Source organism: Paroedura picta, chromosome 13 (genome assembly GCF_049243985.1).
Source record: "Paroedura picta isolate Pp20150507F chromosome 13, Ppicta_v3.0, whole genome shotgun sequence".
Taxonomy (NCBI): Eukaryota; Metazoa; Chordata; class Lepidosauria; order Squamata; family Gekkonidae; genus Paroedura; species Paroedura picta.
The window spans coordinates 19,201,144-19,225,531 of NC_135381.1; the positions used below are offsets into that span (position 1 = coordinate 19,201,144).

The following is a 24,388-nucleotide window of genomic DNA, read 5'->3' on the forward strand; positions in this document are numbered from 1 at the left end:
CTGTGCATGTAATGTCCTCCATGCAAGTGAGCTGAAGATGTTGTTTGTCCAGGGCACTGAGCACAGTGGCTGCGGGGTCCCAGCTGTCTTCAATCATATGCTCCGTTTCACTCAATCAATCCTGCCTTGTGCCCATCAGACCCTGCCTTGTGCCCATTCCAAATCTCCAATGGTCACACGTTATTTTATGATGCTGTAAGTTGACCAATGGTTGGCACAGCCCTGGGTGGCAACGATCACGTGGAACAACAGCTGCTTGAGATATGGGTTATATATAGCCAGCATTTAAAGCCCATCAAACAGAACAGCTGCTCTTTTCCTTGTGGCTGCTCAGCCCTGCAAAGGAAGATGGTGCCTTTGACCATGTCTGTCATTTCCAATCACTGCACATCTGGAAATAGGCAAGGGACTGGAGAAAAGATGGGACTTTCATAGGATGCTAGGTCTTCTGTCAGAAACTACCATAAAGGAATCCCCAGCAGTTCATTGAGATGGACAGGGGGGCAACGCCATGATAGAAGATAGTCCACTCCATTTCCCCCCCAATAGGAACACCAAGTGGCTTCTGACAGCATTCTTCCCTTCTCCATTTTATCATCACAACAACAACCCTATGAGGCAGGTAGGTTGAAAGTCAGTGGCTGGCCCAAGGTCACCCAGGAGACTTCCAGGACAAAATGGGGATTCAGACGTGGATCTCCCCAGCCTCTGACCCAGCCTTTCTCAACCTTTTTGACTGTGGAGGTACCACTGAAATATTTTTCAGGCTTCAAAGTACCATATCAGCTGGCCACGCCTCCCTGCCACATCCCCAGAGGTGGCAAAGGTTTAAATAGCTGGGGACCCTCCCCTTCCCACCCCCTCCAGGCCCATCGTTGGCCACTTTGGGAGAGGATAGGTCATCAACCTGCCCAAATAATTAGCATTTTTTAAAAAATCAACCCCTTTTTCTTTCCCAGGGTGGGAGGACTCTCCCCAGCTGCCATTTTGAAACACCCCATGCTGCAGTACTATTGAGGGGCCTTCATAGTACCATGGTTGGGAAACCTTGCTCTAACCACGGCACTATGCTGGCTATTGGCAGGAGCAGACGGGCTGATTCCACAAAGTGATATTATAAACACAGGAAACCGTGCAATGCAGAGGCACTGGAGCTGTGGAATCCAATCCCCCACACAGGGGTCAGTTTCCTCCACAGGATTCTAATGCTCTTTTGAGGGTTACATTTCCACACAACCCTGTAAAGGTAATTGAGGAAGGCCATCAGTCCTTCATTCTGGGCAGAGAACAAGTTCAAATACCTTTGGGAGAGACCGTGGCTTTTCCCAATTAAACTCCAAAGAGCTGCAGAGTCGGTGCTGGCTGCAGCTGTTGGCCCAGGCTATGCTTTGCTATTCTCGGCTTCACTTTGGTTGGTGATTAAGTTAATGACAGATGCCTTTGCCCGTTCAGAAGCAATAGCAGAGGCACACTCCCTAGAACTCAGGCCTCCGCTGGCAAATCTAGCTAGAAACGGCCTGGGAAGGATCTCATTGAAATGCTGTGGATGATGGAGAGGCATAAAAGGGAATGGATGGCAGTCGTGCAGGAAAGGGTGGGAATAAGAGGCCGGTGGAAATCTGCTGGAATTAAAGGCTGCCTTCTTGCAGGGAGCTCACGGGGGGGAGGGGCCTTGCTGGCTCTTGGGCTACTTGCAGCAAGCGAACGGGAGCCTCTCTGTGGCCGATTCCACAAGGGCGTAAAAGGCCGAGAGGGCAGTCATATGGAAGCGGGACAAATCCCTAGTTACAGATGATGTTGCTGCCAGGCTGCTGCCCTCAAAGGCCTGGCACAGATCAGGCCCCAGGAGTCCCCGGCTACGGAAAACAGAATTTTCCCAATTAGCCAACAGAGCCTATTCCTTGGTAGGTCTGTGTAGACAGGGTGAATGCCCCTGTTGGCTTCACAACACTTTGCTGCTCTGCAGGGCAGACCACAGCATTTATTTTTATTTTCCAGAAAAATAAACCTCACTTGATGGTGGAACTAACCTGCCACTGCTTTGTTTCCCAAGGGGACACATTTCAACAGGACAACAGGTGTTGTGCTGAAAGGTGTCCTCTATGTGGACAACAGACTGCTGGAGAGTATGCAGCTCCACAGCAGCACACTGTTGGTGGCCTGGCACAGGCGCTGCCTCTCCTCACAAAGAAGCAGCTGTGAGGATTGTCCATTCCAGCTGGCAAACTCCCAGGATAAGAAAGCACCCAAAGTGGTTGATATAAGGAACATAAGGGCATTAGAAGGGCCCTACTGGATCAGACCAGGAGCCCATCTAGTCCAGCACCCTGCCCCAGGTGGCCAACCAACAGATGCTAAGGCTTTTCCCTAGTGGCACCTCCTAGCATTGATAGAGGTTTCCTGCCTCTGAAAAGGGAGGTTCCTTTTAATCACCCTGGCCAGTAGCCATGGAACACCTCTGCCTAATCCCCATTTATGCCCATTTATGCTTGTGGCTCTCATTGGGCATGCCAGGTTCGATTCTGCGCTCCCCCACATGCAACCAGCTGGGTGACCTTGGGCTCGCCACAGCACTGATAAAACTGTTCTGTTGTGGGGAGAGAAATGGGAAGGCGACTGTAAGCCACTTTGAGCCGCCTTCAGGTAGGGAAAAGTGGCATATAAGAACCAACTCTTCTTCTTCTTCTTCTTCTTCTTCTTCTTCTTCTTCTTCTTCTTCTTCTTCTTTTGACATCCTTTTTCCCTAAATCTGCTGCCCCCACTTCAAGTGCCTCCCCTTCCCAGTTCTATACTTATGACTATACTGGGACTCTTTTGTCCCAGTTTTGTGGCTTGGATTTTAAGTGGTGAAAGAGTGCTCAATCTTTAAATAAGTCAGGAATTTATTTATTTTTTAAACTGTAGCTCTCCCCCTCCCCAAGTGACTCAGGACAAGAGGGTGCTGCTAAAATTATGATGAAGGGCACATTGAGGAAAATATTTTTTGTTTAGTACACTGTTAACTGATTATCTCAGCTAGATGCAATTATGTATATATAATTATGTTATATAGATCCTTTTTTTCTTTTCTGTATCCCATTTATGCACACAGTGCTTTCTATTTTAAAAAAGGGTGTGCTACCAGCACACATCTGCATTTGGGATGACAATTGCTTCATTGATGACTTGAAAACCCTACACATGCTGGGAAATGGCCACATTTTTATAAAAACTGCTGAAAGCAAAGGAAGGGAAGCCGAAAGTCCCTCTGAGTTGCTCCCCCCGAGTGCTCAAGACTGTCAGCTCATCGGGGAGGATGGAGAAGCTACCAGAGATGTGTGGCAACAATCAGTTCCCGTGCCCAAGAGAATTGCCAAGAAGATCTCTTCCTGAGATCCTGCTGGGGAGAGGAATTATGTTCCTGAACCTGGTTATGACCCCAATGAATTATTTTCCAATCACAGAGGAGGACCAAGCACATGGCAAGAAAGGAGGCAGAGACATAAAAACAAGAAGGATGGGTTCTCATTTGCCTTCTGCCACTTGTCTTCCAGGTAAATAAATACAGCAGCATCCATGATAGAAAATAAATCTGTGATGGCTACGAACTTGCTTCTTTCTCTCTCTGCCTTTCTCTAAGAATGCAGGAGATAGACCAGACCCTCTGGAGCTCACTGTATCCAACACTGGCCTCCTTTGTACATTTCCAGAAACACTCTTGCTTGGCTTGCTTGCTTGCTGCTTGCTTGCCAGAAGGGATTCACCCATCATGCTTCAAGGAACGTTGTATTTTTTCCACCAAGCAAGTGCTCTGCCCCAGAATTATTGGCTGTGCCCAACATGATACTATTAATTGCTCTCCTTGCTTCCAGTTGCATGGGGCTTCCCTTTGACTGGAAACCTGAGTCTACCCAAAGCCATAATCCTGCCCCTAGGCCAACAGCCTCTCTATAAGAAGGGTGCCTTCAGTTTCCCAATCTTTGCCGCATGGCTTGCCATGGGTTGTGTCCACAGTGGGGACTTACTGCTGGAACACACCTTCTTTCTATTCCAGGCACATATCCCACCAGCTGTCCCCACATGCGCACCCTCCCCAGCCCTCCCTGTCACTTTGAGAGCCCTGACGCTGCAGAAATGGTCTGCCTTCGGTATCTATCTCCCTCAGCAAAAATTGTATTAATATTTATGAAACTATTACAGGGTCATCCCATTCTTTAACAGCTCCCTATAAGGCATCCCATAAAAGGCAGCAGCCATAAATCCCATTCTGATGGCTCTCTCCTAGGCTGCACTGGGGGTTGCTGCCCAGACCATCAAGAGGCGGTGGGGCCTGATGTATCACTCTGCAATGCTCAGACAAGGAGCTGCGCCATGTCAGGGACTGAATCAATTGCTGTCACGTCCAACTCCATTATTTTTTGAGTGTTGATAACAATAAGTGAAGGCTCCAAGCCCTCCCCAAAGACTTTTTAATGCAGCGCAAAATTGCAGCAGTCAACATCTCATTAAGAAGCAGGCCTGGCGGAATGTTCCAGGCCCAGTGCTGCTAATCTGCCGGAGTAGATTTGCTGCCGGCCCCTTGGTCTCCCACTGCAGTGTTGTTGTTTTTCTACAGTGTATGATTTTGAACGCATTGACTGTCCTCCGGTGAAGTCATGGAATGTTCATGGTTATTCTAACTTCAGGGATTGGGGTAGCAATAAAGGCTGACAAAAATGTGGAGAAACAATTATAGAGTTTTATGAAATTACAAAATTTTGCATGGGACAGAGAAGGCAGAGAAAGAAGTACTTTTCTCCCTGTGTCACAATACAAGAACTCATGGGCAGTCAATGAAATTAATGAGCTGGTGGTGCCTGGTAGGGAGAGTCAAGCTGGGGGTCTGAGCCATCTCTCCAAGTCATAGACCTGTTAACAAACAAGAAAGGAAAAGACTTTTTTAAAAACAAGTCTCCCAAATACTCACTCATTGGGTTAATCCTTCCTCATCCTTTCAGGAATGCCCACTGTCCTCTATTGAATCTCTGAGCAGCCAAAATCTCTGAGCACCCATAGGAACTATCCAACCACTGCCATCATCTTCTGGGACATTTATTTGGGTGCTCTCGCCATCCAAGACTATATGGGTGGCAATTCAAGAAAGGACCTTTTCAGTCATGTCACCAAAATTATGAACTTCCTTCCCTGGGAAGATTCACCGGTCGCCCTCTATCATTGTCTTCTGGAAGCAGCAGAAGACCTTTCTGTTGTGTTTGGAATTCCCCACTGAGCCTTGTTCCTGTTTGTTTGCACTTTAAATCATTCTGTCTTTGTTGATCTGAGTTGTTCTTCTATTATGGCTTTGACTGTTCACCACTTCGGGGCCCGTAAATTGTGTGAAATGGCAGGATTAAAAGTTTTAAATGAATCAATAAAATAACTCAGCTCAAATACCTATGCAGATAGTTTTAAACTATGTGTAGAACAGTACCAGCTAGATATCAGGAAAACATTTTCACAGTCACAGCAGTGGAATCGGCTGCCTACGGAGGTGCGGAGACAGATACTTGTTTAGAGCCAGCTTGGTGTAGTGGTTTGGAGCGCGGACTTCTAATCTGGCGTTTGATTCCCCGCTCCCACACATGCACCAGCTGGGTGACCTTGAGCTCACCGGAACACTGATAAAGCTGTTCTGACCGAGCAGTAATATCAGGGCTCTCTCAGCCTCACTTCCCTCACAGTGTGTCTGTGGTAGGGAGAGGAAAGGGAAGGTGACTGTAAGCCACTTTTAGACTCCTGGCAGAGAAAGAGTGGCATATAAGAACCAATTCCTCCTCCTTCTCCTCCTTCTCCTTCTCCTCCTCCTCCTTCTTCTATTTATCCTGGATGCTTTTGGCTGGTCCTGCATTGAGCAGAGGGTTGGACTAGATGGCCCATATGGCCTCTTCCAGCTCTATGGTTCCATGCCTCATATGGTCCTTGAAAAGGGCAAGAGCTTATACTTTGCTGCCACCAACAGAATATGTACAAACAACCACAGTTAGGTCAAAGTGTGTCTTAAGAACACTTTTGTTTTATGCAAGAACACAAACAAGTTTTCTCTGGCCGGAGCACATGATATTTGGTGGAAGAGGAAGCCTAACTGTTATTCTTCCAGTTGTCAGAGGCTGCATTTTCCCAAACCAAAAACACCACATTGCTATTGTTGGGAAGTCACATTGTTGATGTGCTGTACAGCATAGTACCCTCCTGGGCATGTACTGGCATCACCCTCCAAAGTCATGGCGTAGCTCAAGGTACAAGTGACATAACTGGCACCACAGTCAGTACCCTACAGCGGACCTCTCACGTGGGACTTGATCTTACGTCCTCTTTCTGTTGGTCCTTTTAACCAATATAATGCATGCACAGAGCACATGCAAAGTCCCAGTTTCTTGTTCATTTACTCTGGTGCAGCCCTGTAATGTTTCCACACCGTCCCCTGGGATGTGGTTGAAACAGTGACTTGCAACTGCAGCTTAACTTCCTCCAACAAGAACCGTTTGTGGTGACTGCAGCTTCTCATTTGTATTGTTCCCATTGCAGTGTCTGTGCCGCTCAAGCAAACAAGAGCAGATTCTCTGAGGGGAAATCTTCCATCGTCTTCCAGGGATTACAGCCCTCCTCCCCGTTTCAACAGCCAAGCCCTCAGTGGCTGGCTCTGATGTTGCTTTTGCTGCCATCATCATTTTTATTTTTTGCTTAATAAAAAAAAAACACCAGTGAATGTGCTAATCAGCCTCAGCAATTAAAAAAATAAAAATAAAACGCAGAGGGAAATAGAAGGCCTCAGCCCTCAAAGCTCCCAGGTCTGTGCTGATTGATTCTCTGTTCTGACATCCAGTGTGCTGCTTACTCTGGGGGGGATGGGAGGCAATTAGCATTTTGAGAGCAGTTAATCCCTAATGGATCTTGTCACCAATGCTTAACAAGCAATTACAGTTCCTCTGTCCTGTCAAGGCAAATGTCTACAGCTTCCTGAGGCAAAGAGCCTTCGATTCCTTTGGCTACATATGAATGTATATTTTGTGCATGATTTAACTCTCCATTAATTCCACCCTTGGATCAGGGAAGGAAGCAGCTGCCATAGGCATGGATGCAGTCCCCAGGACAGATAAAGCCCACAGTCTGCCTTGCAAGGGGAAAATATGGGCAAAGGTTTGCACACAAGCCCTTGTACCAGAGCACACAAGGTGTCTTGCCACAATGCAGCTATGTGGGATCCTGGAACAGCAGGCAGATCCTAGGGCACTTCCGCACATTGGGAATTGTAGTGTGAAGCCTGCTGTATTGCAAAGCACGAGAAATAATCAAGACTCACCGGCACTCCACACTTCTCGAACTGTCTCACATGTTTCCTGATGCTTTTCCCGTTGTAGTCTTGTTACACTTTGGCCTGCCTACCAGGGTCAATCACTTTGGCCAGCCAATCCCCTCCCGGAATGGCTGATTGACAGATGAACTTCCGGCAATCGCCATTGTTTTTTTTAAATAGACTTATTTGTTTAAATGCCTATCTGAACCTTCATAGAGGCACAGACATTCTCAGCCGAGGCGCATGTCCACCTATTTGTTGCTCCAGAAGAAGGGAGAGGGAGGCAGGTGCAAGGTAAGGACTTTGGAGGCGGAGGTAGCGCTTCTTCGCCTCCATGCCTTTCTTTTGCTGATGACCTGCTGGTTGTCCACCGGGGGAAAGCACTTTTAGTTTGGTGAATCCATTTTATGCAATTCCCCAACTAGCACTTTAAGATGGCAGATGTAGCAAGCAGTTTGCTGGCCAGACGCGGGAAGTTGGCGACGTCATGCGGAGCGCCCAGAACATAGCGTCTTCACAAGGTAAGCATTTCACTATATTTTTTGCATGCAGAACAGCCTCTAGCCTACATCAGGTATGGGCAGATGTGGCATTAACTGGATCAAGGACACGCATGCCCTGTGCTGGTACTGGCACAACAGGTCAGTGGTAGGATTCCAAAACAGGTCCAGTCAACCCTTTCAAGACAAACAATGGACAATCCCTGAAGCAGGTTTACCATCTGCCCAGAGGCACAACACACAGAGGAAAGGCTGAGAAATGGGTAGAGTTCAGCTGAGCAAACGAGGACTATTTCAATAAAAGATGCAAAGAACACCCTCCTTCCTTTGCCCCTTGGCAAGAGGCCTTGATTGAAGTGACAGTCCTGAGGGTTCAATTCATGGGTATTTATTTCTCCAGCATTTTTGAATGATGTGAGCCTGTCCATGGCTTTGACGAGGGAAAAGTCACTCAAATTGTGAAGAGAGATAATCTACCCCAGGTTAACAGTACCAACAGGACTCTGTTCTTCAGCAGATTATTATAGCATCCTCACAAAATCATTTAATAAAAATGTACAGTCTGTTTGTTTGCAACGTAAAAATAGGTGTTTAAACTGCTGCCCCCAATCCTGAGACATAAAAATGACAATTAGCCATTGATTCAGGATGTAGCTGCTGGACATAACAAAGTTTTGAACGAAAAGAAACTGGAGGGAGAAGAAGCACCTTTGGTCAATGGGACTTATGAGTAAATCTACAATAGGACTTTGCCCACGGAGAAGAGCGGGGGGGGGGGGGGGGGGTTAGCACTATGTAGAAGCCAGGCTGCAATTCTCCCTGCAGGTGACTGTGGGAAAGCATCAACTGACCAGCACACGGATCCTGCTGGTGTGATAATCTGTCTGGTCCTGACATTCTGCTGCATGAAGAATGATCTTTTCTCTGATCAAAATTCACTGCCCTTTTATCTTAAGTGTCTCTTTTCTTGACTGCACCAGTGAAGGGTGAAACAATTTTAGGGCTTATGAGTAGCATGGGCACGTTTTTGACCTATTCTCTTGCCCTGGCTAAAATTGACGGCCTGTGTTGGCAGCAGTAGTGAGAGGCAGGAGGGAGAGAATTGGATGTGCAAGTCAAGCAGCATTTCTCCCAAATGACAGGAGCAGGGTGCTTATGCCACGGCTGATTTCAGTGCTGGGCATGGGTTTGAGGGCAGGAGGAAGCCAGCTTTCCTCTCTCTGTCTCCACCTCTTAGCATTTGATCCCCAGTTCTATTTGTCCAGTTTGCTTCTGTTTGGATCTTCTTTGCAATTGCTTCATACAGACCGTTTATGCACTGAGAACTTCACTGCCCCACCTCTCGTGCTGGAACACAAATAGGGGGTGGATGAGGCACACTGGGCCAAATGCTCCCCCATGTGGGTGCAAGAAGTGGTGGGGCAACCTGCCATGACTAAAACTCCAGCCTGCAGCCTGGCATGAAACCTCTAGTGCATAAACGGTCATAATCAGGCTGGCTGTGGCCAGGAGCAGAAATATAATTTTTTAAAAAAGTCTTGAAGCCATGGGAAAAATGAAACGTTCTTCCCCAATGAGGAAGGATGGAAATGCTGGGGAACCCAAAACACAAGCAATGCATGTTGCCTTATCCAATCTATGTTAAAAACATAGAATACGTTATGTATGAGCTGGTACTAAAACTTACCTGGTCTATTTATGAAATTTACAAGTGGAAAGTCTGAGTTTTATTCAAACAACTATTTCAATTATACTATCTCAAATATAAAGTAGAATGTTAAATGCTTATGAGCCAATTCACACATACACTATCAAGACCTTGGTTCCCCATGGATCCTGTGAACTAGAAACACTGCTGGAGTTCAATGCTGCCTTGGAACTTAATTCCCAGGCATTTGAAGGCCCAATTTGGATCAGGATCTCGTGGTGTGGGGAGAAGGGGCTTAAGCATCTCTCCTCTGCGTATTTTCTAGACCTGCAATTGCCCCAGGGCCCTGCTGCTTGCCCTGTTTGGGAAACTTTCATGTACTGATTTAGTGCTGTCTACAAATAACATGAACTGGAAAAGCTCCTTTATCACCTAAAGTACCTGTTAGATTTTGCCATCATGGAAAACAAGAAAACTAAAATAAGAGTTGAACATAACATGTCTCAGCATTCCAGTCAACAAAATGAAATTTCCATGGTCAGAACTTAAGAACAGCCTTCTCTACATAGTCAGCCTCATCCCCAGGCTCAAGACATTTGTAAAGAGATCGGGAGGCTAGAAGCCGGCATTCGTGGTTAAGAACAACCACTGTGCCGTGCAGGAAGGCTTGCGTTGATCCCATTTCAAAGAAGAACATCTTTTAGAAGTGGCATTCCCAGTTCTTCTGTTAGAAAACAAAGTCCTGTACAATTCTGAGAAATAAAATGTGCTCCTCTCCATTTTCTGGGTTCTCCCTCCCAATCTCTAATTAGGGGTGATGGCAGAAGCTTGTAAGTTGAGCCACAAAATATGAGCCATTCTTAGCAGCACAAGTCAGGGGTGCTTGTAACTGTAGCTGTGGATTTAAAGTATGTGCACAACAGACAATCACTGTCTGCCATGGCATTTTGGGCAGGACAGTTCTGTTGGGGCTCATGACTACCCCCGCCGTCATTAATTGCTTTGGGCTTGCTGGGCTGGAGCCTCCTTCCGCTCACATCAGTGGGCCTTGCCGAGGAGACCCAGCAGTCTGTGCTTGATGCTTAAAGATGCTTTTTTGCAGTTGCGTCCTGCTGTGACCCAGCACTGAGGCTCATTGGCCTGTGCTAGAAGAGCACACCCCACATCCTGGCAGCAGCTGGACTTCCTACCTGCCGCAGCTCATGTTTCCTGGCTCTGCTCTGCCACCCGGGTGTCCTCCATGCAGGAGCTTCTGCCATTGCACAGGCCCCACCCCCAACCGTGTCCAGTTCTGCTATTTCAGGTGTTCCATATTGATCCCGCCGTGTGGAGCACTTAAAAAATAAAGGAGCTGTTTGCCAGTGACCTTGCGGCTATGGATATACCTGAAGTGGTTCTCCTCCTGGGTAGGTCAGAAACCAGAATGGGGCTCTGTTTTTCCGCAGAAAGGGGCTCTCTTCAGTCACAGCTGATCCGTGCTGTGCCCCAGCTGATAGAATCAAGGTTTAGCACAGGGATAGTCAAACTGCGGCCCTCCAGATGTCCATGGACTACAATTCCCAGGAGCCCCTGCCAGTGAATGCTGGCAGGGGCTCATGGGAACTGTAGTCCATGGACATCTGGAGGGCCGCAGTTTGACTACCCCTGGTTTAGCACATGCCCGATCTGCAACACAGCTGAGCCTGGTTACTCAGGGAGGGGTTTCCATGCTGTACTTGTCCAAGGCTCCACCTTCAGTCCAGGAGATGTTGAGCTTGAGAAGCCTTCGGTTCCTGACACCCAAACAACTGTATAGAGTTTCCTGTCTGCCTTTGCAGGTATTCACTCACACTTCACTTGCCAGCTTTTGGTTGGGGAAGAAATTTGTACATGAACTCTGAGCGCAGGATCTGCCAGAAGGGAGGAGAAAGGTGCTGAGCAGCTTCAAGTCCAAGGTGGGCAGAGGACAAACGTCCGAAGCCACGGCAATGTCTCAAAGGAGGCGTGGCTCAGAAAGCAAATGCCACCCTGGGTGCAATCTGAGGACTGCATAGTTGTAACCTTAGGAAATTGGCAAGTGGGGGTGGGAGGGGGTAGGCTTACCAACCTCCGAGAGAGACCTGGAGTTGGATTTCTCCTGGAATTACATACGATCTTCATACTACAGAGATCAGTTCTCCCAGGAGGGAAGGGCAGCTCCAGAGCCTGGAGCTTGTGGCATCACATGCCAGCTGATCTCCCTCCCCTCCCAAACCTCTGCACTCCTGTGTCACTACCCCCAAATCACCAAGGAAGTTCCTAAGACAGAGCCTAGAAGGCTGACCGTTGATTGCTCTTCCAGACCCCAGGTGCTTTCTGCCAGAAAAGCCGCCTCCCTCACATTCTCCATATGTTTAACCTGAATTCTGTCACCTGAACACATTGCAGGTGTGGAGACAGTTTGATTCTGCTTCTGCTGCCAGCTACGTCCCAAAGAATTGGACATGCCACCAAAGGGGACAAAACTGACATTTGTTATTAAAATGAGGGGACAGCCAAGAAACGTGAGAAAGGATACTGTCCCCTTCAAAAGGTCAGCCTACAAAAGACTTACTCTCACTCTTGTTGCATGTTCTCCCCTTGTAGTTTCACACAGATGTTCAAGTGCATGGGAAAACAAATGGAAGCATGAAACCCAGCAGAACCATTCCCACTGGAAGAACTCCTACAGAGCCAGTGTAGTGGTTAAAAATGGCAAACGCTAATCTGGAGAACTGGGTTCAGTCCCCCATTCCTCTTCCACAGGCAGGCAGCTGGATGGCCTTGAGTTAGTCACAGTTCTCTCAGAGCTCTCTCAGCCTCACCGACCTCACAGGGTGTCTGCTGTGGGGAGACAAAGAGAAAGGTTTTTGTAAGCTGCTTTGGGACTCCTACAGATGGTGAAAGTGGGGTATAAAAAAACAGCATCTCTTAGTATGGTCCTCTGAATTCTGCCCTCCAGAAAGGAGTAAATCTGCAACCAAATGGGGCTCCTGGTGGGGAAAAGTATTGCAAAATGGTTTAATGGCTGATGTCACTGAAAGACACTGAACAGTTTAAAAGAATCAATCCCAAATTTTGGTCCCAATCCTAGGCTGAAGTCAGATTGGATCCAGGGTCACGCTGCAAGCTCAGTGCCTGCTCTAGGCAACAATATTGGGGGAAGGGATGGGGAGGGACAGAGTTGCTGAATGTTACACTTTCCTCATTTATTCCCTCCCCCAACCCCTTTCTTACAGGCCTGTGGGCTGAAAATTGAAGAAGGCCCAGTACTGAGAACTGGTGCAGTTGGTCCAATCACATCTGTTTACTGCCGAGACCCAGACCAAAATCTGATTGAAGTCAGCAACTACAGCCCTGTTAGAAGCGAATAACTGTTTTCCTGTGGATGGAAGCGTATACAGCAATGAAAGGATCAACACCCTGATGTTTTGTATCTAAAATTCTGACCTCGGTGGGGAAAGATCAAAAGGCAGTCATTTTTAGGACAGGGTGACTTTCACCACCCTTGTGTCCATCAAGGGTCGGTTGCCTTAAATTTCTTTCATATGTGTCTATTGAGGGGGTGCAACTAGATGTGAAGTTAGCAAGCCCTAATTGGGACTCTGCTGATCTTGAATCAAGAGAGAGAAGGTGATTTAAAGTTCGGCTCGGGCAGGTGAGAACAGGAGTGCAGAGTCTTCCCCTTGTCCACATTCTGTCCTTGCTTTGTTTTAGCGGGGGTTTTTTCAGTGGGAGAGGAGCACAGAAAAGGAGAGGCTTCCCCTTCTTTCTCTTGCAGGTGAGAAATGTTCGATAAATGCTCCTCCGCTTTACACAGAGTCAGCTCAGTTTTTATATGCACACATACTTCTGCCACTATTTTGTCTTTGCTTGAGAATTCTGGAAAAGAGGCAGCAGATCTTAGATTCACCACAAGATGGCAGCCTTGCTTTCTTAAAGAGGAATACATTAAGTTACTGCTTTTATTATTTATTTTAATTGAACTACAAATGGGTTCGAGGGGTCTGATTGGCTGTTTTGGCAGGGAGTTATCATTTGGCTGTGTGTAGATGCTGTGACACAGTTTACTAATGTAACAAGATTAACTTTTGCTTTTATATTCCTACTGTTATGATGACGAAGAGAGCTTGCACTCTAAAGCTCACGCCTTGAATAAATCTTTGTTGGTCTTAAAGGTGCTACTGGACTCCGATTTTATTGCGCTTTTATTAAGGGTCTCGTTGGAAACAACCATATTAGTGTGCTACTGCTGTGGAAGGAAGAGAAGCCTGCAGAGGGTGGTCTCCAAACTATGGGAGATTTCTGATGCTTCCTAGTGGACAAGAAAAGCCAGGTCTTGCGTGAGACTGTCTGGCACAGATGCATGTACCACAGCTATCAGATGGCTAATGCTCATGAGAATAATCAGACCTTTGGTCTGTCTAGCTCCCTCTGGTCTGCTTTGGTCTGGCAATGGCTCTCCAAGGCCTCAGCCAGAGAACAGTCATTCCCAGCACCTGCTCCTTTAACCAGAGAAAACAGCCCCGGCATCATCTGCATGCAAACGGGTGTTCTCCTGAATTATGGCTGGTCCTCTGTGTGTGTGTGGGCATGTAAGTGTGTCTGACTGAGAGGGAGGGGGCAGAGACCAAGGAGGAGGTCGGGGGAAGCAAGGGAGAGGGGGGTCCCTTCTGGGACACCCGGTATGCATGGGCCTATCCCAGCATAGGTGCCAATGGTGCCCGTATTAGAAAAGGGCTATTTGGGCCAGGCTCTTGCACACAGGGTGTCCCAGCAGGTGCTGGCTGAGGCCTCTGTCTGGCTTCCGCCCTCCTCCTTGTTTGTTTTATGCACTGAGAAATTCCACCTGAAGCAGGCAAGAACACACAGTCCCAAGACCTAGTAGTGTAATCGGCTGGTAATTCCCTGTTATTCTATTTATTTAAAATCAAAGAAATAGTTTCCAAGCCAAAAGATCTTTGCTGCCCTGAAGGTCTCTTTCACATCTTCTCCTGCTTGCCCTCTTCAGCCGGAAGGGTAGAAATGGTGGGCCAAAGCAAATTCCCTTTTGCTTCTCTCAGTTGCTTGAAGGTCTGAGATGCCCGTGTCACAGAGAGTTGCCCCAGGCTGGATTTTTCCACGCAGCTGTTTAAAGGGGTTAGGAATCATGCCAGAATGAAGGTGGCAGGTCATATTTGACAACGTTGCTCCTGACTTCCTGCAAGGAAGTTATTTGCAAGGAAACACCTGCAAGGGATGTCTTTGTGTCTTTTTTACCTTGGAGCCCTCTGGAACAAGGACTCCTTTCTTGGGGTTGTTTATGGCGGTGAACAAGGGGCTTTGGTGGGTTGCCTGTCAAGCCCCGACTCCTTTTGGCATCACTGTTGGCCAGATGGTGGGGCTTTATTTACCTGGCTGTCTCGAGCCTTCATTTCCCTTGGAAAGCAGACCCTTCGCTTGTATTAACACTTGTTTTTCCCCAAACACAAGACATTATGATTTCCCTTGCGGCTTCACAGCCGCCATGCCCTGGGATATAATTTCCAAGGAATGTGAGTTCTTTTACATCTTTGCTTGGAAGTCATCTAAATGTACTGTCTCAATGTGCCCTCTGACAGCAGATAGACCTTTGCAGGTGGGACTTCTTCTGGGGATTCAAGTGTTTTCTCTCCAGCACAGCAGAAAGACTAAGGAGGGAGGAAGGGGCTGGGCAAAGCTGTCAGTCATGCACCGTTCCCCTGTCCGAGTAGTTCACAGCTGCAGAATCATGATTTGGAGTATTGACTACCCCTGGACTAGACCCTCAAAAAGGAAAAAAGTGATGTCAGAAGAACTTGCAAATTTGCCAGGGATGCTTAACACTGTGCCACAGCATAGGAAGGGTCCACGAACAACCCCTTCAAGCCTATCCTCAGCCACCCAGTTCTGAGACAAAGGCCAGCTTTCAGCTTTCCTTTTTGATTCAATGCGACTTGGATGAAGAAATTTGTTGCAAAAGCCCTTCTTGAAAGGCAGCTGGCATGCTTACTCTCTAAGTGCAGAATGTATGTGTCCCGGTATCACTTGCACTCAACAAACAGACTGTGTGCTTATTCTGGCCTAGAAGAGGTCAGAATATTTGGGTTTTGCATCATGGGAAGTAGCTTCCAGGAAATTGTAGAACCAGAACAGTCCGACTGGGTCTTATTGGTATAATTTGACATGGTACCCTATTAGATGACAGAATGACTTGTGCAAGTGTGACCAAGAAAGAAATAAGGCCTGGGTTTTTGACAGGTGTATCCATGCAAAAGAGATGTCGTTTCCCTTTAAGAAAAGGATGAAAAACAAATTCCCTGTATCTTATCCTTTACACCACTATTGGAAGGCAAAGAGGTCTTTGCTGAAAGTCAGTTGTTCTAACTAGGATCATGTGTCAAAAAAGTCCAGGCATCTCCCAAAGTAGTTTCCCAGACCATACATTCTTCTTGGAGAGCCGCCTTGGTCTAGTGGTTAAGATCAATGGCTTCTAATCTGGAAAGCTGTGCTTGATTCTCCACTCCTCTACATGCAGCTAGCTGGGTGACCTTGGGCCAGTCACAGTTCTCTCAGAGCTCTTTCAGTCCCATTTACCTCACAGGGTGTCTTGTGGGAAGAGGAAGGGAAGGCAATTGTAAGCCCCTTCAGATTGTAAAAAGATGGGGTACAAGAAATAGCTCTTCTTCTTCCTGAGACTATCTTGACTCCTGAATGACACTGAATTCTTAAACGATCTGGTAGATTGAATCAATGGGTTGCTACAAGCTATGGGGGAAGAGATGTAGAATCTGAATGCAAGTCCTGTAAAAAAAAAAACTTCTATAAGGTTACTATGTAATAACATAATCTTTGATGCCCCAAATGTCATGGTTGTGTAAAACCCAGTTGGGATAGGTAGCATTTGGATTTAGCTGCAGCCCTTATGGCCCCAATAAGACTGGAGAGCAAAATTCTGAAGACGGGGGGGGGGGGGGGGGGGAGAGAGAGAGAATGCAGGTCTGAATAAGAGACCCAAATTTGGGGACCTGACATTGGGATCCTTCAGTGTTACTTGAAAGATTGGAATGCTCAGAAGACTCATTGCCTGACTCCAAAATATCGGTGATCAAGAAAGGCCTTTTCAAGGAAAGTAAACTCCAAAGCCATATATTGTAACAATCAGGACCAACCTCAATACATTTGAAAAATTTCCACAGAGTCAGAAACCTGTGCTAACAGGCAAACACTGGACTTGGTTGTGAGGATATTGTTATCATGCAATTAACCTTACAAATTTCATAACTGCCAGAGCAGCAGAACTGTTTCCAAGGTGGTTTATGCCTTTATGAAAATAATTATAGCAGCTAATCTCCAGTTAATGAGTTATCTGTGTTCCTTTGAGGTCTGCTTGAACATGGATGGATGTTTCTATGTTGTTTTGGCTCTCCTGACCCATATTGCCAATTCCTGGTTGACCCATATTGCCAATAACCTCTTTTGGTCAACTATTAATTAACTACTTAAACAATGTACATATAACCTTTTTCTAAACATAATTTCATACATGAAAAGGTTTAAATTAAGATTTTCACGAGAATTCTCCTCAATATATTTCTTCACTAGCTTGAATATTGGGATACCTAGAAAATCAATTCCAAACCATTAATTTATTTACCATTTTTTCAATAGAGAAAGGATTCATTTATTATTAGTCTTGAAAATATTTATAAACAACATCATTTAATTATCAACTGATAATTAAAAACAACAAAGGAGTCTTGTAGACAAAATTGTAGCACAAATTTACAAGGTCAACACCCAAAACTGAACTTTCACCAGGAGTAGAAATCAGTTAAAATTCAGAAACCAAGATCTCATTGTTTTGGATTTTTTTCCAAATTCATTGCAGCTCTCAGTGATACATATTGATCTGTTTCCTGTCTGACCAGCAGAACCAATCAAGTAATTTAAAAACAGAATAAAATGAATTCAGTGAAATGAATCCCAAATGATCTAATTAATCAGTTTTTTTTTTGAAGTGTGCAAGCTGGTTTCCAATTTAACAGGATGTCCTACACAGTTTCCATTTTCGTTGCCATGGTAGTTTAGAAATTCTTCAATCAGCATTACAGACAGGAAGCCAACAAAGAACAGTCTGGGAGAGTCTCCAAGTTGTCCAGTGTTTTCACGAGGTTATCTATGTTGTCTTTTGGAAGGATTCCAGAAGCATTGGTTTGAAATTTCCTGAGGAGAGATTCTCTGCTCAGGGGTCTCCTCCAGTGCCCATAGAAAGTGTCACACCGGCCTGTCAGGATGTCTCCATTCTGCAGGATCAGTGCCACCTCTGCATACATCTTGTCAAAGTTGGCCATGTTGTCCTTGGGGTGTTCCACCACCACCTTGGAGAGCAATTGCATGAGGTCATGGCGGTGGAGATGGTCATTGCTGAAGGAGCACAGGCTCAGTTGGCCATCCAGGAGGGCAGCACAGGCATTGAACTGGAAAGAGTGCCTGGCCTCATGTTCAGATTCAGGGAAGGGCCTGTTGATGTACTTGGATACTGGCACCCTCAGAACAATGGTGTGGATGGTAGAAGGGGAGAGAGAGCCAGAATGGTTGATTAGAAGTTTCCTGGCTGAGAGGGCAGCCTCCAACACCCAGTGCATTCCCAGGTGGGCTGGGAAGCTCTTGAATGCAACGTCCTGCTTCTCCAGGAGAAACTCATGGCTGCTTGCTGATAGCGCCAGTGGTCTGGGCTGGTAGTCGCCAAAGAAAGCACTGAAGCCAGCACAGCCAGGGACGTCATCCAGAATTAAAAGGTTGGCTTCCATCCCTCGAGCAGCTAGGAGGGTTGCCTCTAGGCCAAGGCGGGAGGCATTGCCAATGTGCAGCGGCTTGGCCAAGGTTGCGGCATTTGCCATGGGTGCCCCTGCCAGCGAAGCTGCGATTGCTAAGGCATGGCCACACTGAGCTGCATCCAGAGAGAGGAGCTTGGCTGTTGCAGCTGCACTGCCCATGGTGCCAACCACAGAGGGAGGGTGGAACCTGGAAAGGAAACCCCGGAGGGAGTCAGGAAGAGATCTTGAGCTGTTATGGGAATGACAGGAGGCAAATGAGTACTCTAGATGGAAGGTGGAAGTCTGTCTGCAAAGATGTTCAGGGACTGCCCCTCCAAGCAGGGAGTTAATCCCTCCTTTATTGGCATGGAGCAATCCTTAGTATATTCACAAATGCAAATAAGCAGTGGTTGCAGTCATCCCCCTCCCAAGGGCTGGATTCTCTGCATTCATCTCTATGTGCACTCTTCCTAGGGCATCTAAGCCAGTTTCAAACCAAGCAATATTTTTTTATTGGGCCAGCTGCCGATTGAGAAATGTGCAGGCTTTTGAGTTACACAGAAGTTTACAGCAGGTTTCTGCTTTTCTCTTAAGGTGTACAAGAGGCTGGGCCGGAGTTTTCACTGACTTTTCTTCCTTTGTTATTATGTTCCCACACCAGGTGCCCATCTGACTGACACTGCCAGTAGGAGCCAGCCATGCTCTCACTGTCTGGCTTCCACAGGGCAAAAGCTTTGTCCGTAGACCATTTACCTCTTGGGAATGTTGTGAGCTTCACTGGAGAAGTGCATCAGCCTGCCCTGCACCTCAATGCCCACATTAAATGCCAACAGGAAGTCCAAGCCATTAGGCCTGGAAGAGGCAGGTACCATCTGGGAGACGGCAAGGAGAGCAGGCAGGATGGCCCCCGAAGGATGAGTGGCAGGATGCCAGGTGTCATCAAAGTCCATGGCGTGAACCTGAAGGGAAGGGGAGTCAGTGAACTAAGAAGTGGTTGCCAACAAGCCTCATTTGAATTTGTGGGATAACATTTATTTCCATTTCTCCCCAATGGGAAGTAGCTCATGTTATTCTCCCTTTGTCCATTTTATCCTCCCAACAACCCTGTAGAGTAGATTAGGCTGAGTGTGTGTGGCTGGCTAAGGTCACCCAGCAAGCTTCCATAGAGTAGGGATTTGAAGCTGGGTCTCCCAGATCTTGTTCTGACATGCTAAGCTAGAATTTTTCAACTTTTTGACTGTGGAGAACCCCCTGTAATGTTTTTCGGGCTTTGAGGAACCTCAGAAGTGTGGGAATGCCCCTTCAGAGAAGTGGGTGTGGAAGTCAGGTGCAGAAGTAAGGTACAGTCAATCAATACATAATTTACTGTTTCCATTGTGGAAAAAGAGACTAGGCTTGTAGAAGAACAGAGAAAGTGGGCTTCAGTGATGTCTAGTCCTGTTAGGGGCCATCCAAACCTCTGAGAAAGGCCACATAATCCTTGGGGACCTCAGGTGCAATCCTGGTTGGGAATCCCTGTTTTAAGACAACAAGGAATATGTCTTGATGAGGATGCTGCTTTAGTGAAGGTATCAAGTTCCTGGTCCTCATGGTAATAAGATCAATTCAGGAACATGTTTCTGTCAAAGGCTAGAATCTCAACTCTTTTTTATGTATTTATTTATTTATTGATTGATTGCCACTTCTGGTCCAAGCTGGTTTGTGGCGGTTTACAATAAAGCCCCAATAAAATAACAATAAAATACAATTTTACCACCCCTGGCAGTGCAATCCCTCTTTCCTCCCTCCGACACCACCTATCCAGTACAGGCCAGAAACATCGTCCCCCTATAATCCCCACCCAGGCAGCCTCGGCGGGAGGGAGCACCTCCTGCCCTAGATATACCAAGCATCCTGAGAAGGAACCCAAGATCTTCCTCAGCCTGGAAGTCTCAAATGGGAGAAAAAATATATCCTGTCTTCAGTCAGTGAAAATAAACCACCCGTTCCCCATGGCATTTCCCACCTACTTCCTCTCTCCAAACAATCCATCGTCTTAAGCGCTGTGCTGCAAGGGTTGCAAAGCACGGGGAAATGCTTACCGCCACACCATTGACAAATGCTGCCAGAGGAGGAGACAGCTTCAGGTCCTGCCTTCCATAGACAGAACTAACCAGGCTGGAGGAGGAGGAGGAAGCGTAGATTTCCTGTCACCAAAAGTGGAGAACCCAATGTGAGAAATGCAAGAGCACGGAGACCTCTTGGGCAAGTACAGCCCCACTTATCAATAACACACAGAGGACTAGAAGTCTCTAGGGTGGAAAGGAAACTGGTACTGAGGATTTACTGAAGACACTCCATCCTGTTTACAGGAGCAGCAGAAGTTTAGACAGATTTTGCTATGCTAAGCCAGAATTTTTCAACTTTTTGGCCAGCAGTGGTTTCATTTTCCTGGCACCCCTTTTAGTGTGTGCTGTTCAGCTCAAATAGCAGAGCCCTCCTGTTACTTCTAGAGATCTACAAAACATTCCAAGTGGGGATGGATTCTCAGCATTCACTTAGGGCATTTCTGCACGCGGAGAATGTAGCCTGCCAGCCGCCGAAAGTAGGCGGCATATTCCGGCCCCTCCAGATGAAGTCGCCTACCTCCAACAGCTGGCTCGCTATAAATGCCATTTTAAGCCGCAACAGGAGGAATCCCAAAAAGTAGATTCACCACCCAGAAAAGTGTGATCCCCCAGCAAACAACCCGCCTATAAACAGCAGGAAGAAGATTTGGGGGGGGAAACACACTTTAGTCTATGTCCCACCTTCGCTCCTGCCGTCCTCCCTCCATTCCCTGCCAAGCGAAGGTGGCAGCCCCCCCCCCTCCAGCATTGCAAGCAGCATAATTCTCGTTAGGTATTACTACCTTCATGGGAGGTCTTCCCCTTCTCTTTGGTCCACAGACCTTTGTCTGGTCTGCTGCATTCTTCCCCCACCACCACTACCCACTGCTCCACCAGTCCCTGACTGTCCATGCTAGTCCAGTCACCCTGGACACCTTCTGTCCCTCCCCAGCATGTTGTACCCATGGAGTCAGCGCCTGGCGTACAACATGCTGGGGAAGGAGAGAAGGCATCCAGGGCGATTGGACTGGCCTAGTAATTCACACAGTCTCTGCATAGATTTTTGACTAGCAAGTCACCCTGGCCAGGGCTATACTTACCTGACAATACCGGAGGGCAATGTCAAACACGTGGGTCGTGCTGCCCACCAGCCCCACTCCAATGCAGTCCAGGATCATCCGTTTGCTTCGATGACGAGCCACATTGGAGAGGTGATCAGGGCGGACGTTATGGATGAAGGACACAAAGCTGCCGGTGACTGTTTCCTCTGACATGCTCCTTTCCAGGACTGTCAAGATGACAAAAGAGAGGTGCAGCTGTGGGAAGCTCTCAGATGGGTGGATGCTGAGAGGTCTGCCCGGCACCCTGAGTGGCACCACATAAACCTCCTCTATTTCAGTGCAGTGACACATCGTAGAATCGCTGCATGGGAGCAGCTAAAGGTTCAACAGGGGAAGAGTCATGTTTTTCACCTGCCTCACCCAACTCATGAGAAAAAAGGGGCAGTGTGGCCAACCAGTTGGACTCTGAAAGTCACCTGAAGGAGGCACAGCTGGAACAAGGGTGCCATTGCAACCTCTGCAGTGGAACGGAGGTAGATTTTATTTCTCATATATTCACTCCCATTTCCAAGGATGGTACATAGCTCAGGGTAGGGAAATACCTGGCAATTTGAGGGATGGAGTTGGGGGAGGGCAGGTTTTGAGGAGGGGAGAGACCTCAGCAGGGTATAATGCTATAGAGTCTACCCTCCAAAGCAGCCATTTTCAACTATGTTGGTTATCTGGAGATCAATTGTAATAGTAGGAGATTTTCAGCTTGGTAACCCTAGCTCAGGAGGTTGGTTCCCCTTGCTCAGGACCAGAATTTCATGCAGGAGGCCTGAGGGTTCATTTCCAGTTCCTCTGGTTATTGGCTCCTGGGAATGAGGGCTGAGGAAAACTTTTCTTTGCCTGAAATCTTGGCTAATTGCTGCTGCTCAGAGCAGACAGTATTGCACAAGTGGGACCAAGAGTTTCACTCAACATGGCAGCTTCATGTGTCCATAAATGTTTGGTCATGTTGGAAGTGTCTGGTTCAATCAACAACATCAATAACCTTAAAAAGGTTAAAATAAGGGGAATGAACTTAAACCTCTGTAGGGTGGAACACACTTTTAAAATTTAGTACTAATATTTATTTAAGTTACAAACCTGCAGCATACTTTGGATGAAGATTGGCTCCTACATGACACTTACTGGACACCGAAAGTGTTCACCTTGACTATGGCCTGCCTTGGAAACATTAGAGGCCCAAATAGTTTTATCTGGCCTCCCAGTCCACAGCACTGACTGGCTTGAGTATATAATATCACTTTATGTAAAGGAGCTAACTGTATACAACAATTCTTGTATTTATTGTATTTTATGCATCCTGGTTTTATTTGATGCCTGACCATTGATGAAGGTGGTAACACCGAAATATATCAGGTCAGCGGAGGCATTAGTATGCATGCATGCATTGATTTTATTGAGGCTACTAGGTTTAAGGCCCGCTGTAGCCAAAATACAGCGGGCGCTAGCGGGCAGGCGGCTGGGTGCGGGACCTAGTGGAATAAGCTCCTGGAAGAGCTGAAGGCCCTGTTGGAGTTGCCAGCTTTCAGCAGGGCCTGCAAGATGGAGCTCATCCACCAGGCATATGGTTGAGGCCAGGGGGAGGTCCTGGAGTTACTATGAGGGGATCCCTTAGTGTTGGTTAGATCAGAACCCTCACTCCTAATGAGAGAGCTCTTTGACTGCAAGTTGGATAGGGAGTAGAAGTTTAGAACTCTATTGCATCACCATCTTTTAATGTGTTAAGAGTTTTTTGGGGGGTTATATTATATTTTATCGTTTTATTGTAAACCTCTGTGAGACAAATTGAGAGCGGCGGTATATAAATTTGAAAATAGACAAACAAACAGACCAAGCTCCCCCAATCTTTCCTCATATGACTCGTCTCCAAACCCTTCACCATCTTCGTAACCCTCCTTGGACACACTCCAGTTTCTCTGCACCTTTCTTCAGTCGTGGTTCCCAAAACTGAACATAGTACTCCAAGTGAGGTCTTACCAGAGCGGAGTAAAGTGGTACCATCACCTCCCATGATATGGACACCATGCTTCTTTTAATACAGCCCCAAATCCCCTTTGCCTTTTTATCTATCGAGGCACGCTGCTGACTCATGTTCAGTGTCTGGACTTCCTAGTAAGAGGCTTCCCCCTGAGACTGTGGGTAAGGATGGACCTGGACGGACTCATAGCCCAAGCAAGGTTTATTTTCTCCATATTTCTGAATAGTGCAACAAACCATAGAGCTCTTTCCTCAGCTGAAATAGGATGTCTGACCCCCTGCCTCTCACACAAACAGATTTCTATGCCAGTCAAAGCTGCCTAAGGAGGCAGAGAACAAGTGCATTTATTTGGAAACTTTTTAATGTCTTTACAAAGAGAAACAAACCTTTAGCAGCTACTTTGTGCACATGCCTGGATGCAGCAAAAACCTTCTGAGATTTCTGAAACATAAAGAGGCGGCATGGGTCACTACAATTCAATGGGTCTGTTTGGATGAGCATGCCCTGTGTTGCTTTATCAGCTATTCATTCAGATGGATATAGAGGAAATGTATTTTTGGCTATGAAGCATAGCCAATCCTGATATTCCCCAAAAATATTAGGATTATCTTGGCAAACAGAATGGCTGTAGTTATATGGCATTCAAAGAAAATGCACACCCTTTAAATTCCATTCTGGGGGAAGCTGCAGCTTCACAAATGCCTTTAATGAGACCCCAACACTTATAAATGCCTTCAGCTCTGTTATAGGCTTTAGGGACCATTTTAGTCCATGGAATCTATCTTGGGATATATGGGTGTCTTGAAGGATCTGTTTGTTTGTTTTTTAGATAGCGGCATCAAAATTTAAATTTCACTTCTGGTGCCTAAAAGCCTCCCCGAGTTTCAAAAAGATCGGACCAGGAGGTCTAGTCTAATGGGCCCCCAAAGAATTTGTCC

General features: G+C 46.8%; 1 protein-coding gene across 1 annotated transcript; it reads right to left on the reverse strand.

The window, feature by feature from the left end:
• Positions 1–17,562: 17,562 nt before the first annotated feature.
• Positions 17,563–21,634, reverse strand: LOC143823043 (cis-aconitate decarboxylase-like). Its single transcript, XM_077308841.1, has 4 exons — positions 21,461–21,634; positions 20,355–20,459; positions 19,027–19,232; positions 17,563–18,481 (listed from the first exon to the last, which is right to left on the reverse strand). Exons 1-4 carry the CDS (start codon positions 21,632–21,634, stop codon positions 17,563–17,565), a joined length of 1,404 nt encoding a protein of 467 aa, XP_077164956.1.
• Positions 21,635–24,388: the final 2,754 nt, after the last annotated feature.

Bases quoted from the DNA above. Each gene is read 5' to 3' on its own strand.
- LOC143823043 (XM_077308841.1), bottom strand. From the start codon at position 21,634: ATGTCAGAGGAAACAGTCACCGGCAGCTTTGTGTCCTTCATCCATAAC. The intron at 20,460-21,460 runs GTAAGTATAGCC...TTTTGGTGACAG, and splicing joins TTGCCCTCCGGTATTGTCAG to GAAATCTACGCTTCCTCCTC. The intron at 19,233-20,354 runs GTAAGCATTTCC...CCTTCCCTTCAG, and splicing joins CATTTGTCAATGGTGTGGCG to GTTCACGCCATGGACTTTGA.